The following is a 16,897-nucleotide window of genomic DNA, read 5'->3' on the forward strand; positions in this document are numbered from 1 at the left end:
CATTACGTAGAAGCACAGTTCGAGTTGAGCAGGTGGGTGCTCAACTCGAAGTGGACGGCTGGTGCGATGGGATGGGCGTGATGCTGCTGCTATGTGCGGTGCTTCATTAGGGAAACAAAGCTAAAACAGTGGCCAGTTGGTTCTGCATCATGATTAGAGACCGGATTTTAGGCAAATGCCTATTTTTTTCATCGCTTCGTAGGCGCATCATTTTTACATATGAGCACGAATTAGGCGTTGACAATATGTTTAAGACTCTTTTTATAGTGCCTATAAATGCCTATTTTGGGTGTCAGTGCCTATAAATGCCTATTTCCGACGTCGGTGCCTAAAAATGCCCTATTTTACAGAAAAGGGGCCTGAAATACGCTGTGGTTTTGCTTTCAGATTCTGTTTGCTTTCGAATCCATTTCGGTTTTGAGTAGAACACACACGTGGCAACATTTGATGACCTCGTCAGTTGGCTGTGGTGAACACTGCCCCTACGCCGGCTGCGTACACAATACCAACCACGTCAGCCGAAAATATCGAAGCAACCTTTTTCCTATCTTCTGCCATTTTATCGTGGCAGCTTGTTGATGACTTTGGCTGTTAAAGTGGTAGTTGACCAGATGGCACCACATTTCGGAAAGTATACGGAGTAAGTTATAGGTTCGTCCAAATAATTCCCAGTTGGTTCCAATTGAAACCAACTGTAAAATGTTCCATAAACCTGCTGGAAACAGTTTAACTGATAAAAATTTCTATCTGGGTAACCTGCCTTATTTTCGTTTTTGTGCCCCAGTCGCATGCCATCTTCATCAAATTCAATTTGGCGGCAATCTTGTCGGAGAAGGCCACACTAGACAGCTGGCAGTCGTGCGTGCATACGAAAACGCATTCGTGCACGCACGCATTCGTGCTTGTCTGCTACTGCTTCCATAGCTTTAAAAATGATTTCTAGATGGATGATGTTTATTTTACCATGGATCGTCGTGAATGTACGTAGGCCCCTGCAGAATTATGATTCTTTTCGGCATATTCCGCATCAAGCAGCACTTCATGGTTGTAACATTTTTTAGCACCTCGTATTTATGGCTTCCAGACCATTATAATGGCAAGCACCTGTAGATAGTCATGTGTTCCTGACACGTGAAGCCACAAACTATAAAACACTGCTTACACAAATGACTACATATTTATTAATGTTGAAGCATTGTGTATGCCTGCAATAAATAAGTTCAATTCCTGTATGAGCGAAGACTGAACTCATTTGTCAGGTGCTTTGAACTGACGATGTTTCTAAATACATGGCCTCCTGTTAAGGTGTTCATTGTTTCTACTTTTGTACACGACAAGCGAATTGTTTGTTTCGAGGTATACCAAAGTGTTTTAAAAGGTTTGGTAACCGTCTCTTTTGCTCTGCTGAAGCATGTGTATTGTACGAAAAGTAGCGCGACAGCCTTAAAAAAAAATGGCTTCTAATGTTCGCACATTGCTTAAGGTCCGAAATCATTCCTCCTGTGTTTGTTTTATTTTACGGCAGATAATGCGCGCTGAAGTTCGCAACTGTGTGCACTTTTGATAAAGTTTATAGTGCCTATTTTTCTCCGTTAGGTGCCTAAATGCAATTTTAGCCGCCTATTTATGGCGCCCAAAACGTGCTTTTTAGTGCCTAAAAATCCGGCCTCTAATCATGATATAATGCGCGCTACTACACAAGACCACAAACCACGAGACAAAGAAACACACAAGAAACACACAAAAGATTGCATGTGCCTCCCTAATCTCTATTGGTATATTTTCATTTCGATATCCTTCGGAAACTTTTTTGAAGACGCTGACTATTTCATGCGCCTTTTCATTCCCACTTTTTTTTTCAGCGCAAATCAAAGCAAGAAATCATCCACATAACGGAAGCATGCTACGCCCCCATGTTTTGTAACTTTAACTTCAAAGTACGGCTTCTGTTAGGCATGGAAATATTAGACCCTACCAGCGCAATGCAAAAACCAAGGAATATTCATTCCGAATGTATATACAATATTCCACAGGCTCCTCAAACAGGGATTATAGGTACATACTAACAATGCCCAGAAAATTTCTAACGCTGTTTTGGCACTCATATTCGAATTTCATGCACCCGAACTGTCTTCCAACGCTGTGAATATGGCTGGCTGCGGGATGTTCACACGCGTGTACTTGACATCAACAGACATGCAAGGCATCTGCACATTTTTTTTTTTCAACAAAGTTAAGCAGCGGTTTAACTCTGTCGAACCGAGCTTCACGTAGAGAAATTTACATAAGCGCGACTAAACAGGGCTTATCTTTGGTATATCTTATATTGTTTCTTAATTTCCCTCCCCACTTCACAGCCGATTCTCGTCTTAATTGATTGGCTTGCCGCAAGGCTCGAAGATGTAGTTCACTATACGTGCACTTCTCAGCGCGCTCTCCTTCCTCCATAGCGTCTGATCAAGCGCACAGCTCTGATTTATATACTCCATACCTGAAGTCAAAAGTGTGAATTGAATGACGTGACACAACGTGATTACCACGTGGGTTTCTTTCTGCCTTTCCGACAACTTTCAAGGTCAAAATTCCATGTCAGAGTTCAACGTCAAAGTTTAAGGAACAAGGTCAAGGCGAAGTTGCAGGTCAGGGTCTAAGGTGGTCCACCAAGTGGACCACACATGGTTAGGTATATGTGCATAGCAACACTAGCCATGACTTATCTCAAGGTCATTCCAAGGTCATTTGGAGGCTCATGGCGAAATCCGCCCCAGCTATAGTAGTGTAGCTTTCGCTAGAAAAGAGGGTGACTTCTTCCGAACCCCTGACAATACGGGTCTTGAGTCTCCAGTTTCGACAGATGGGACTTATTACAGGGTCGTCCCTGCAGGTTCGAACACGGCTCCGTGCCGCCGGCTAACACCCACCAGTGCTACCACTGGAAGCAGTGCGAGCGACTGTTGAGTTCGCAGACTACGGGACGCCTAAGTCCGAAAACATTCGTCGCCGGAAGAAACAGAATCCTTCAGAAGTCCTATCACTGCACCCTGACTCCAGAGAATGTAGAAGGCTAGAAAAACCTGAAATCCCACTTCATGGGTATCCACAGAGCGAGCGCATGTAGCCATTGAACATGAAAGCAATACAGAGCACACCATCCTGTGAGAATGAAGAACACTTTTCTGACAATGACTGAAAGCACAGTGCAGGAACTCGCTAATTCCAGGCAGCTTGCTGCATTGACTAGAATTCGGGATCATACCGGGGGCGTCAGCAACCTCTTTAAATGTTTGCAAATATTATAACAGTTAAAACACAACGAAAATACATTCTGTAATATACTGTCAGCCACAGCGCGATGTCAGTTATTATAAACGGACTTTTGTGTAGCTGGTTATAGCTATAATTCACTGCTGAACTTCTAATTATCACAGTCCGGTTACTTATCAAAGTTCCAGTTGTGTGTTCGAAACCACGGACGTGGGGGTGCCATGTCAGTGTTTGAAACGAAGTTAAAGTCGTGATCTTAATCCCGCCGCGCGAGGAATTCATAGCCTTTTTTCTGTACAAAACCGAACTTGAATTCATCAAGCGCCCAAGAAGATACGTGAAAACGTACCGACCGCTGGTGGCGTGTTACAACTCGAAGCTCTAATTTACCGCGACAAGGGGTCAAGGTTTTTTTTTTCTTTTTTCGGGCTTGGATGCCAGTAGGCGTTTGTACAATGTAGTGGTAGCGGTACTACTCGCGTCACTGACTCAAAAAGAACTCTTGCGCTTGGTTGATAGAGGATTATGGGCGTCGCTATCCAGTTGGCCACTGTTGGTGCTTTGGTGCTACCTGAAGCATTATGCCAGGAATTTTTGCGACAGTGCTCTGCGCGTATGAAGAGGCATACGAGCTGAGCAAACAAGACCAGAAGACTTCGCCCTAAAGTACGACATTTTATGGCACTCCAACTCTTGCTACACTTTGCGCATCGAGAGCTTCAGAAACCCCTCCGCCTCACGCCTTTACGAGACTGCAAGAAAATTAGCACAAGTTCAGGGTCAAACTTACATAGCAGTCGCCCTAAATGTCAAAACACAAAATTCAGTTATTCGCCTCAATGAGTACAGGCTAGCTCCTTGAGTGCTCGAAGTACCCTGCCCTGGCCCGCTTTGTTCTTCGAACTGCGCTCTGCTCTGTACGCTTTGTTTCCATGGTTGATACTGCGGATTGAGAACCGGCTGTCATTAGTATGCTTCTCTTCTTGAAGTTGGTTAGCGCACTCATGGGGGGGGGGGGGGGGGGGGAGTCCTCAGCTGCGCGTTCAGGGTTTCTCGCTGCTTCGGCTGCGCCACAGCGCTCGTCCGGTATTATTAGGCCTTGGCGACTCGTTCGGCCAACTTCTCACCTTCTTGTGTGGTGGCGTAAATGTTAAATATTCTGCTGCCGAGAGTAGCGTGTTTCCCATCTCTGAACTGATCTTCATTGCGTGGTCAAGTCTGCGGCAGTAGTGCGGCCGACCCTTTGGAAGCGCAGAACTAAACGTTGGTTGGTTCCATAATGTTTAACGTTGCAGTAAGTAAGCCTGTGAGGCACGCCGTAGTGGAGGACTCGGTATAATTCCCACCACCTGGGATTCTTTAACGTGCCCTGACATCGCGCGGTACATGGGCCCCTAGCGTTTCGCCACCATCGAAATACGACCGCTGCGGCCGAGATCAAACCCGCATCGTTTAGAATTAAAGAATTAAAGACAGTGATTATAAGAATGAATGTGATAGTGATCCCTCATGCCCTTCAACAATGTGTTAGTGTGTGTGTACATTGGGCCGAAAGGCCGGGTTTGTTTCACTTAGCAGCTACTACTGCGCACGACGTGGCGCCAGCTATCAAGCATGCACCGGTGTAATCGCTTTTGCAAGCCTTATATACCAGTTATAACAACTGCGTCAGTGGTGGCGGAGATGGCCGAGCGGTCTGAGGCGCAGGAAGACGGAAGGTGCTCTATTTACATCGTCATGGATTCTAATCCCGCTTGGGTAGCTTGGACTGTTAAAGGACAACTGCACCACTTTTTGAGAATTTTGCGATATTGGAGGATTCAAACCTATATCGGCTGTAGGCAAATCATGCCAATTGTTTTTCAACTAGCGTTTAAAATGGTGACGTAATCGGTGACTGAATTTTGAGCTTCTCCTCAATGCATCATAGCAATGCGGGGAAGTTCAGTGTGACGTCACGGAAGGTATGATTTCAAATTACCGCTGCCGTTATAGCCACACCATGCCGTGCCTCATTGGACGCTGCCAAACAACTCGCGGCAGGATTTCCCTTCGGTGGCATTGGTTTTTTTCCTTCAAAGCAGGCGTTTATGCGTTGGCAACGTACGGATACCTTCGATGACGTCATCATGCGCCCCCACACTCGCATTGTGCGCTGCAGAGAAGCTTAAAGGGTGTCGAGATTTTAATCGGCGATTACGTCACTATTTCAAATGATAGCCCAAAAAGACTTCGCATGTTTTACCTGCAAGTTTCACACATTTGACCCTCTTAGGCTAGTTGATTTCTAATACCTATGCAGTTTCCCTTTAAGCCTTGTTCTGCTGGGGTTGCCTTTCGGACGGAAAGTTGAGCTTTCGAGGCCAAGAGTTTCGGTATCGCCTTCGCTGCGTTTTGAAGACGATGACCACCAGGTTGTCCGAGATTTTGAGCTAAAACGATTTCATCCTTATAAAGAAAAACCTTCAGCTACTGTACGGTCCATTAAATACCACGCGGAGAAAAAAAAGAACAAAAGGCCGATTTGCAATTAGGATTGAGGGAAGCTGAAAATCGCAACATCTTTTTTATTTCTTTTTTTCTAGTTTGGACTCCTCTTGTTTATTATTTTAATGATCATCATATTTGACGGCGTTCTTCTCATTTTGATCTTATTGTTCCTTGAGCTTTGTGATCGCATTGTGCGCGATTGGTATGTAGTGTCGCGTGATGCTGTGACGTGTGTGAATGGCAATGCCGAGAGGGGGAGCGTTGCTCTCTTGTTAAGAAGTCAGCGAGCAGATCGCTCGTGTGTGTCTCTTACTCTGTGCGGCCCAGCATGCCGAATAAACACGTTGCTTAGTCGTTCTGCCTCCGCTTCGCTCGCCGCGGCTACAACATAATTGGCGACGAGGATGGGATCCTGCTGTTCTACGTGAAACGCATCGCGGCGTTCGTGGAAGCACCGGCGTTCGTGGAGAGCATTCGGGCAAGGCACAGGGATGGCAACGCTTGGAAGTTTTGACCAGTTCGTCGAGGACGGAGACGAGGACATTGGGTCCTACGTGGAAAGGTTCGAGCACTTCCTGATGGCCTCCAAGGTGAGCGACGACCTCAAGGTTTCGATGTTTATAACGGCAATAGGCAAGAAGGCTTACAAGATGCTGAAGACTTTGCTAGAGCCTAAAAAGCCAGAGGACAAGACTTATGCAGAACTCGTAGCAGTGCTGCGAAGTCATTTCGCACCGAAGCCCATGGTCATCGCAGAACGATTCAAATTTAATCTGCGGTGCCAGCATCAGGGAGACTCCATAGCAGCATATGCAGTGGAGTTGAGGCGATTGGCAGCTTCATGCGAATTCGGGGAATTCCTCGATGAGGCTCTGCGAGACCGCTTTGTAGTGGGCCTCTGCGACAGCGCAACGCAAGCAGAGTTGCTGAAGAGAAGCAAGTTGACGTTTTCGGACGCCTGCGACGTTGCGAAAAGCATCGAGCTAGCGCGGAAGGAAAGTCGGGAATTTCAACCGACGGGGACGCGAGGTACAGTCAACGCCGTACGTCATAAGCCAGGCGGTGGGAAACGTCAATACCTCCTAGAATGGAAACGCCCGCAGCAGCGTTCAACCGGTGCAGGACTAGCAAGGGACGGAGTGTCTGAATCGCCGGAGTGTTTCCGGTGTGGCTCAGTGCACGAAGCATCGAACTGCAAATTTCGCAAGTATCGCTGTCTTGCCTGCAAGCGTTACGGACACTTGGCGAAAATGTGCAAGTTCAAGTCTAGAGACGCGGCAAATTCGGTAGCTGTGGAGGACGCGGATTGTGACAAAGTGTTGTTGTACAATGTCTATTCTTGTGCAGAACGCCCAGGACATTATGAAATCTGCCTTAAGGTAGCCAAGAAGAATGTTAACATGCCAATAGACACGGGTGCGTCTGTTTCCATTGTGCCAGAAACGCTATACAGGAAATTCTGGCGCAGTCTACCTAAAGAGCCTTGCCACTTAAAGCTGAGGACATACGGTGGGTCGCCGCTTACAGTCGCAGGGAAGTTTACGGTTCCAGTCGAACATAATGGTCAGTGCAAGCAACTTCCGCTCATTGTTGTTAAAACCCACAACAATAGTGACACTGCGTTGCTGGGACGTGACTGGCTGGAGGCTCTTAAGCTAGATTGGACAAGTGTGCATGGCGTGTGTTTAGACAAAGTTGCGGCGCTACTTAAGTACGCAAAGATGTTCGAGCCCACTCTGGAGCTAATCAACGGTAGTCCAGTCAGGCTGGTTTTGAAGGAGGGGAGCAACCCCGTATTTTGCAAGGCGCGACAGGTGCCATTTTCTTTGAGGGAAACCGTGTCACTTGAATTGTAGTCTCTTGTAAACAGGGGAGTGCTGGTCCCTGTACAGAAAAGCGACTGCGCGACGCCCCTAGCTGTTGTGCCTAAGGCGAACAACAAAGTCAGAGTGTGTGGGGACTTCAAGGTTACATTGAATCCGTGCCTGCGAACTGACCATTATCCGCTTCCCGTGATGGAAGATTTGTTTGCAAAGTTGTCAGGATGCAAGTATTTCACAGTGCTTGGTTTGTTGACAGCGTATCAACAGCTGGAACTGCATCCGGAGGCACAATCAATGGTGGTTGTCAATACACACCTGGGGCTATTCAAGTACACGCGCTTGCCCTATGGCATCACAAGTGCACCAGCTATTTTCCAGTCTGTCATGGATGATATGTTAAATGAGCTTCAGCCGGTAAGCTGCTACTTGGATGACGTACTTATCGCGGGTTCAACATTTGACGAATGTTTTCATCGAGTGGAAAGGGTGTTGGCACGTTTTCTAGAGAGAGGCATACGATTGCAAAAGGAAAAGTGCAAATTCTTTCAGACGTCTGTCTCTTACCTAGGCCACATTCTGAGCGACAAGGGCGTTCGGCCATCAGATGAAAAGGTGAAAGCGATAAAAGAGGCACCAAATCCAAAGGATGCGGCACAGTTGCGAGCTTACCTGGGCTTGATTAACTTCTACGGGAAGTTTGTACCGAACATGTCAGCTAAGCTTAAGCCTCTGTACAATCTTCTAAATAAAGAAAAGGGATTTCAGTGGTCACAGAAAGCTGAGCAAGCATTTCAAGAAAGTAAGAGCTGGTTGACACAAAGCACTGTGCTGACATACTACGACCAGAAAAAGCCGATAGGACTAGTGTGCGACGCGTCGGCTTACGGCGTAGGAGCCATTCTTTTTCATAAGATTGGAAGCGACGAAAGACCAATTGCCTATGCTTCCAGAACGTTAAGTAAAGCAGAACAGGGGTATGCTCACGTCGAAAAAGAAGCCTTGGCTGTTGTCTTTGGGCTGAAAAAGTTCCACCAATATCTGTTCGGGCATCGCTTTGAGATTTACTCCGACCATCAGCCATTGGTAGGCTTGCTCGCTCATGGTAAGCCCGTACCAGTGATGACAGCAGCCCGCATGCAACGGTGGGCTTTACTGCTTGCAGCGTACGATTATCGTTGGGTTTACCGCAAAGGTCGAGAGGTTGGAAATGCTGACGGTTTTTCACGGTTACCACTTGCAAATCGCAACGATGTCTAGGATTATGCGCATTTCTTTTCAGTTGTTGATGAAGTGCCGTTGTCTGCTGTTGAAATTCAGGAGTGCACTCGAACTGACAGAGTATTGTCGAAAGTGCTGTGCTATACGATGAGTGGTTGGCCGCCGCATGTCACAGATGGTGACCTAATGCCTTATTTCATTCGGCGACATGAGCTATCTGTAGATCAGCAGTGTGTTACATGGGGAAATCGAGTGATTATACCTCGTGTATTGCGCAAACAGGTGTTGCATCTTTTGCACGAAGGACACCCCGGGATGACGCGCATGAATATGCTCGCCCGTAGCTTTGTGTGGCGGCCTCAGCTCACGGAGGACATTGAGCAGATTGTGAAAAGCTGTGACACGTGTCAGTTAACACAAAATGCTCCGCCACGTATTCCACTGCTAACTTGGGGTTGGCCAACTCGCAGATGGCAAAGAATCCATCTGGACTTTGCTTTTACAGATAACCAATGGCTCCTAGTCCTAGTGGATGTGCATTCCAAGTGGACAGAAGTGTTCGTCATGCCATCCACCTCTAACGAGAAGACCATTGAAAAGTTGCGGAGTGTCTTTGCGGCCTACCGGAAGTAGTAGTTACGGACAATGGTCCACAGTTTTGTGACAAAAATTTCGCAGACTTTCTCCGCAGGAATGGGGTGCGGCATACCAGGACGCCACCGTACCACCCCGCATCAAATGGAAGCGCAGAGCGGTACGTACAGACCATTAAGCGGGACCTTTTGCGACAGGTTCTCGACGAGAGAAGAACAGGGATCAAGAAAACCTTGCAACATCGGGTTTACCAATTTCTGTTCACGTACCGAAACACTCCAACCGCAACCACGGGGCTGACACCCACGGAATTGTTTCTGTCATGGAAGCCGCGCACACGCCCGACCTTCCTCCAACCGAACTTGGAAAAACGTATGGACGACAGGTTCTGCCAGACGAAAGAGAAGGCTAACGAGAGGGCGGTCATGGAGATCATTTGAGGAAGGCGACCATGTGCTCGTGCAAGGACTACCGTCCTGGGGAATCGAAGTGGTTGCGGGGCGTTGTAGAACAGCGGTGCATTGCATCCACCTACAATGTTAGAATAGGGCACCAACAGAGGTTTGTGCATGCCGACAACCTACGTCCGTGTTCGTTTCAAAGTGTTGAATCCGGGCCAACTGTGTATCCTTCTGTGCCTGGTTCAAGGTCCGATTCTGCACCGGAAGGGTCATCTGCTAAGATCCCTTCCTTGAATACTTCTGCGCCACAGGATTCATCAGTACCACAGCCTGCCCAAGCATCTACGTTGCCGGGACAGAACGCCAGTTCGCCTGCAAGGTCCACGCTGCCTGCACCACCGCTCCAGGAGCATGCGCCACCTCCGAACACGCCACCTCTTCGGCGCAGTGCTCGTTCTCGGAAGCCTCCTGATCATTATACCCCATAGAGCTGGAGTAAAACAGTTAGGAGGAAAGGGAATGAAGTGTCATGTGATCGCATTGTGCCGATTGGTATGTAGTGTCACGTGATGCTATGACGTGTGTGAATGGCAATGCCGAGAGGGGGAGCGTTGCTCTCTTGTTAAGAAGGCAGCGAGCAGATCGCTCGTGTGTGAGTCTTAGTCTGTACGGCCCAGCATGCCGAATAAACATGTTGCTTAGTCGTTCTGCCTCCGCTTCGCTCGCCGCGGCTACAACAATGACCACCCGGGTTGTCCGAGATGTTAAGCTAAATTCAAATTCAAATTCAAATTAAATCTTTATTTCAGCACCGCAAAAATGCTGAGGGTCGTGGACAAAAAGCCTCTTTATGGGCTTGACTAGGCCCACGGCCCTTTTCTACATGGCAGCATGGCATACAGCAAGAGAAAATTGTTCTAAGTTAATTGTACACAGCTCTCAGAAAAAAGAGAAGAAAGAAAAAAAAAGAAAAGAAAACGAACACAAATGGAAGTTCACAGAAGGTAAGCGACTTGGTACAGTTGTTAGGAATATAAATAAATATAAATACAGGCATGTATGAAACAAATCTACTATGAAGGCAGTTCTTAATAGCATAGAAATATTGCATGAAATGTCAACAAGAGAATGACTGCAATAAAAACTAAACAATGACTAAAGAAATATAAAATTCGTAACAAAAAGAAAACGAAGAAAAAAAAGAAACTTCTACCTACATTTGTTTAAGTATGAGGGAAGGAGATGACGCAACATTTGAAGTCCATAATTTGTTCGTGAGTATGGAATTTCCCAGGTTTCAGCTTGTCGTGTAGTACGAATACTAGTTTTTAGCTTTAGGTTTGCAATCTTAACTAATGCGGTATTATTCTTTTTTATGCCAGCTTCATAGCGCCTGAACAAGTTAGCATCGTACATGTCCGGGATAGGAAGTAAGTTTAATTCAGTAAAAAGTGGTTGTGTGTGACTGTCAAATGGAGTGTTCATGATGGCGCGAATGGCTTTCTTTTGAGGAATGTAGAGTTTATTTTTATTTGAAACAGTAGTAGTGCCCCATACCAGGTGACAGTAGTTTAGACTTGATAGAAATAATGGATTATATATTAGAAGTTTAATGCATTTTGGTAAATATGATCGTAATTTTAAAAGAATACCAGACACGCGAGAGACCTTTGTAGCAACTGATTCCACTTGCAAGTTCCATGACATGCGTTCATCGAAGAATACTCCTAGACACTTGACTGCAGCCACGATGTCAATTACTGAATCATTCAGCTTTAAAGCAGGTAACTTGCCCAATATACGGTTTTTTGATCTGAAGAAAACAGCTTTAGTTTTTTTTGTATTTATATTTAGTGAATTTGAACAACTCTAGGATGATAATTCTACGAGTGCTTGGTTGGCGTCTTTAATTATGTCAGCGGGGTTTGATCCGGTAAGAAGCATGGTGGTGTCGTCAGCATACATGACAAACTTTACTACACTGCTAATGTTGATGAGGTCATTAATGTAAATGCAAAATAATAGAGGCCCCAGGATACTTCCTTGTGGTACACCTGCAGTAATTAACTTCAAATCAGAATTTTTATTATTAATGACCACCATCTGTTTACGGTTCTGCAGGTAAGACTTCAACAGTTGTAGAAAAGTGCCACGAAAGCCATAATGACCTAGTTTTTCCAAGAGAGTGATATGATTAATATGGTCAAATGCTTTAGAGTAATCAATAAATACACCTAATGTGTACAATTGTTTCTCAAATGAATCTAGAATAATTTCCTTTTGTGTTAAAAGAGCAGTTTCTGTCGACAAGCCTTTTATAAAACCAAACTGAGCGCTAGTAAGGATATTATGTTTTGTCACGAAAGATGTCATCCGGCAATGTATTAGTTTTTCTAAGCCCTTTGAGAAAACCGGGAGTATTGAGATCGGCCTGTAATTCGAAATATCATTTAGATCCCCTCCTTTGTGTAAAACTGTGACTTTTGCAATTTTAAGTTTCGTTGGAAAGGTCCCGCAGCTGATGATAAGATTAAACAGATGTTCTAGCACAGAGGAAATTATATCTAACACGTGTTTTACTGGTGTAATCTGCAGACCGTATGCATCGCAACAGTTGCTGTTTTTTATAGATGCAAAAATGCTGATTACTTCGTTTGCCGTAGTGGGAGAACAAAACGCGCTTTTGGATGTAGTTTCATGTTTCAAGTAACGCATGCAGTTTTGATCATGAGTGCTATTTGTTAGGGACACAAAGTGTTCATTGAAGCAGTTTGCTAATTTTGTATCGGAAATGATTTCGCCTGCCACAGTTATTTCATTTATTCGAGACTGGTCATTTGGCCCCCGACCCAAAATGAACGATTTCATCCTTACGATTTCATCCTTACAAAGAAAAAAACTTCAGCTACTGTACGGTCCATTAAATACCACGCAGAGAAAAAAAAAGAACAAAATGCCGCGTTGCAATTAAGATTGAAGGAAGCTGAAAATCGACACATCTTTTTTATTTCTTTTTTTCTAGTTTGAACTCCTCTTGTTTATTATTTTAATGATCACCATATTTGACGGCGTTCTTCTTGTATTGATCTTATTGTTCCTTGAGCTTTGCTTTTATGCCCTTTTATTGTAAACTCTCCTGAAATAAAATAAAATAAACAAAAAAAATTGGAGAGGAAGCCCGCACCCAACCAGAGGTTATCGCAGGCGATCCAATGAAAGATAAAAGAAAAGGGGCCAACGCCCAAGAGAAAATTTAAGAAAAGCCAATTACAAAAAAAGGCACAAATGATGGGCGGGGAAAAGTGATTTTAAAGCAAGACGCCCCTGAAGGATTAAGAAGTACGAAATGAACATGAAACAGGGATGAGTCCAGCGTGCCCAGATTCTTCAGACAGGCTCGCAGGCGGCCAGGAGGAGGGAAGGTGGGGGGATCTGTAAGAAGGAAGAAGAGACAGGAAAAGAAAGCGAGGAGAAAAAAAAAAACAAAAAACGAACTAACAGGAGATACTGGGCTTAAGAAAGCAGAAGGGGTACATAAAAAAGGTGAAATAGAAAAGAGGATCAAGTAAATGACAAAAAGGCATGTAATAACGCAAGGAAATAGAACGAGCGAAAAGTAAAAAAAAAATCGAACAAACAATTAAAACATGAAAATATAACAGCTAGAGAAACGAAAAGGAATGGAAAAAATAAAAATAAACATGAAAAACGAAAAGCAAAAAAAAAAACAAAGACTGTATGTACACGCAAAGCCAGCAAATATCACGGTCCACATACCATCCACATGCCCGTGAGGCAGGGGCAGGGCCACGACCCACCAATATTGGCCATATGGTGCCCCCGACCACATGAGACATGGGGAGGCACAGAAATGGTAGGGAGGTCTACGAGTGATCAGGGCGGGAATAAACACGAGAGACAGGTTAAAGAAGGGAAGAAACGCGAACAGCAACGCGAATGAGCAACGCACGAGACCGAGGGGAACCTAACAAAGAGGGGAAGTCATGAGGGGAAAGAAAGTGCGGATAGCCGGGAAGCCCTGCTGCTATGTCTGCAGTGAGAGGACAGGCACGCAGGTAATGAAGAACATCCCCCACAGCTGCCCCGCATGGACAAGAAGGCGAAGGAAGGAGGGCAAAACGATGGAAGTACGAGGGAAAACGACCATGGCCAGTTAGGAGAGGGACAAGAGATCGGGGTGGAGGGAAAGAGAGCGGGAGGCGGTTAATAGAGGAGACAAAAACAGCCAGGAGGGTGTCAGAATGTTCCGCGGCCCAGGTGTCTGACCAAAGCCTGAGTACGGTGTTACGCATGCGGGTGCGCACTGACAAGGGTGACAGCCACGACGGCCGCAGGAGGCCCCGCGCCGACGCCAGTGAAGCGGCCCAGTCAGCGAGCTCGTTGCCCCAGGCACCACAATGGGCGGGGACATGATAGAGGAAGACAGGACGCTGAAGAGAAATGGCGGCAAGAGTGCGCTTGATGTCACGGACGCGTAAGTCGTTCGTAGAAAGAGAGTAAAGAGCCTGAAGGAGAGAAAGGCAATCAGAGTAGACATGCAATGGTAAAGGAGAGGGGGCGCGCCGGGCGTAACAACAGGCCTCATGAAACGCAACAGCCTCTGCGCAGAAGGCACTAGAGGCTGTCTCTAGACGAAACCGGCCCACGTTCCGCAGCGCGCCGGAAGATGAGAATGCGACGTAAGCAGCACCCGCAGAGTGGGACGTATAAGAGCCATCCGTGAATATATGAAGGCCGGGAAGGAAGGACTGCGATGGAAAGTGAGAAGGGAGAAGACGGGCGAAGGAGAATGAGGAAGCCAGAGAGGGATGGTCGCACCAGGGATCAAAGCGGGGCAAGATATCAGATGGTAGGTAAGTGTGACCGCCAAAGGTGACGGGATCTACACCATTTAGAAGGTTGAACTCTGCACAGAGACGATCCAATTCCAAGGGAAGAGGGGGTACCCGGAGGAGAACCTGAAGCGCAGCCGTGCGCGTTGTGCGGAAAGCCCCTGTGATAGCGAGAAGAGGGACCCGCTGCACAGAAACAACCTTCTCCCGAAGGCGGGAATTGGCGTTGCGAGACCGCCAAGCGGGCGCGGCATAAGTTAAAGCGGGTTGTATAACTTGAAAATAAAGCCTACGTAGAGAAGAGGAAGGGAGGGAACGGTGGAGAGAGAGAAACGAGACAAGACGCGAAGTGAGGATCTCTGCCTTGTCGCGGAGAAAGTGAGCATGCGGTAGAAAAGTGAGGTGGCGGTCGAAGACAACGCCTAAAATTTTGAGTTCCTGTTTGAAAGTCAAGGGGCGACCCGAAAAGCGAACGGTTGGATTGCGCTTTTCCATTCCGCCCACGCCATGTGAAAACAGCATACAAAATGTTTTTGTCCACGAGATCGTCACCCGCGAATCAGAGGCCCAACAGGCTATTCTGTTAAGGACATCGGCACACAACTGCTCCAGCTCGTGGCGCGTGCGGGCCGGAACCAGCACAATGGTATCATCGGCATAGGCCTGTATTGTTACGCCAGGAGGCATGGGACATTCGAGAAGATTAGCGATTATGACGTTCCACAAAAGGGGTGAAACGGGTGATCCCTGAGGGCTGCCGAGAGTGGGGTTGGCGGACACCTCCTCACCAGTGCGTGTACGATAGACTACCGTGCGCTGCGAAAGAAAAGAGCGCAAGAGGTGATACAGGTTGGAAGGGAGACCGCGGCAGCGAAAGAAGCGAAGGACGAGGGGGTGCCAAACGCTATCAAACGCTCCCTGAAAATCGAGTGATATAAGAACTACGGGCGTGCGGGATATGCGGAAGTTTTCCAGGGCCGTTCGCAACGAGGCCAGGGCTTGCACTGCGCTGCGTAAATGGGTAAACCCAAACTGGTTGGGATGGAGATGGCCTTTGGCGTGCAAGAAATAGTAAAGACGGCCGTGAAGTAGGCGTTCTAAAAGTTTACCCAGGATTGAGTTCATCACTATTGGCCGGTAGGAAGTAGGAAGGGAAGAGGGACGGTTTGGCTTAGGAAGGAAGATGATCCGCCCCCTTCGCCACGCGGAGGGAAAGTGGCCGAGACGGAGGGCACCGTTGAAAAGGAGGAGAAAGAAGGACGGGTGGGCACGCCAGAGGCCCGTAACCAAGGGCGCAGTCAACCCATCCAGGCCGGGAGCTGTGCCGGTACCGAGTGCGTTCACGAGCAGCTGAAGCTCGTTACGCGAGAACGGGACGTCCGGCGGCACAGAAGGATGGTAAGGCGACTCGACGGATGCACGGAGGGACGCATGTAATGGTGTATCTATCAAAGAGTTGTCAAACGCGACCTGTGTCCGGAGCAAAAGTGCCGCTGACTCAACGACAGAAGACGTCAGAACGCCGTCTCCTGTGTCCAGAGGTGGGAGGAATACGGGGGCGCGCAGTTTGGCGAATGCGTTCTTAAAGGGTGCGCCGAAAAGGTTTTTTCGAGTCGCATCGTGACAGGCCTGGCGCAACACCGAGTCTTTCGCTTCCCTGATGTTGCGACGGTAACAGGCAAGTGCCGCCTGAAACGCGGTGCGATAGACGGGGCGCAGCGATGGTTCTGAGCAACGCTGGAAGCGCCGGCGCAATGCTCGAACGCGGCGCCGCTCGATGGTGAGCTCAGGGGACCACCATGGCTTCGGTGCCGGATCACTTACAACTGTACGCTTGTGGCGCTCCATCAGCGTGTTAACTCGGTCGTGGAACCGGTTGACGACGGTCTCCAGTGCATCGGAGGAGCGCAGATCGGCGCCAGCAACCCGGGAAAACCATGTGTCCCTTGCTAGGCACTGAAGCAGACGAGCCCGGGATGCAACCGTTAGGCGGTGCTGCTTCGGAGAAGGAGGACCAATTGACACCTCAATATAAGAATGCTCGGACAGAGATTCGGCGTCCGAGACGGTCCATGTGTATCCGGAGCTGAGCAGGGATGGGGAAGCGAGTGTGACATCAATCCACGACTCCGCGTAATAATTGTCATATGTGGGGGCGGAAGTAGGGTCATTTAAAACAGTCAGTTGGTGAGCCAGAGCGAAGTGGACGAGTTTGGAGCCACGCGAGTCGGAGGGTGCGGGGCCCCACAATTCA

The 16,897-nt window shown here is 47.5% G+C and overlaps 2 protein-coding genes across 2 annotated transcripts in view; both read left to right on the forward strand.

Annotated features, from left to right (window-relative positions):
• The window catches only part of LOC149325097 (phospholipid-transporting ATPase ABCA3-like), a 282,026-nt gene that overhangs the window by 129,646 nt on the left and 135,483 nt on the right, over positions 1 to 16,897 (forward strand). The gene's annotated exons all lie outside the window — the stretch shown is intronic.
• On the forward strand, positions 6,246 to 7,137 carry LOC149325099 (uncharacterized). The gene is made up of 2 exons (XM_089563310.1): positions 6,246 to 7,040; positions 7,102 to 7,137. Exons 1-2 carry the CDS (start codon positions 6,246 to 6,248, stop codon positions 7,135 to 7,137), a joined length of 831 nt encoding a protein of 276 aa, XP_089419436.1.

Source organism: Amblyomma mixtum, chromosome 10 (genome assembly GCF_055824585.1).
Source record: "Amblyomma mixtum isolate Tamu chromosome 10, ASM5582458v1, whole genome shotgun sequence".
Classification (NCBI taxonomy): Eukaryota; Metazoa; Arthropoda; class Arachnida; order Ixodida; family Ixodidae; genus Amblyomma; species Amblyomma mixtum.

Coding starts and splice junctions, on each gene's coding strand:
- LOC149325099 (XM_089563310.1), top strand. CDS start 6,246: ATGGCAACGCTTGGAAGTTTTGACCAGTTCGTCGAGGACGGAGACGAG. Junction 7,041..7,101: donor CTAGAGACGCGGCAAATTCG/GTAGCTGTGGAG, acceptor ATTCTTGTGCAG/AACGCCCAGGACATTATGAA.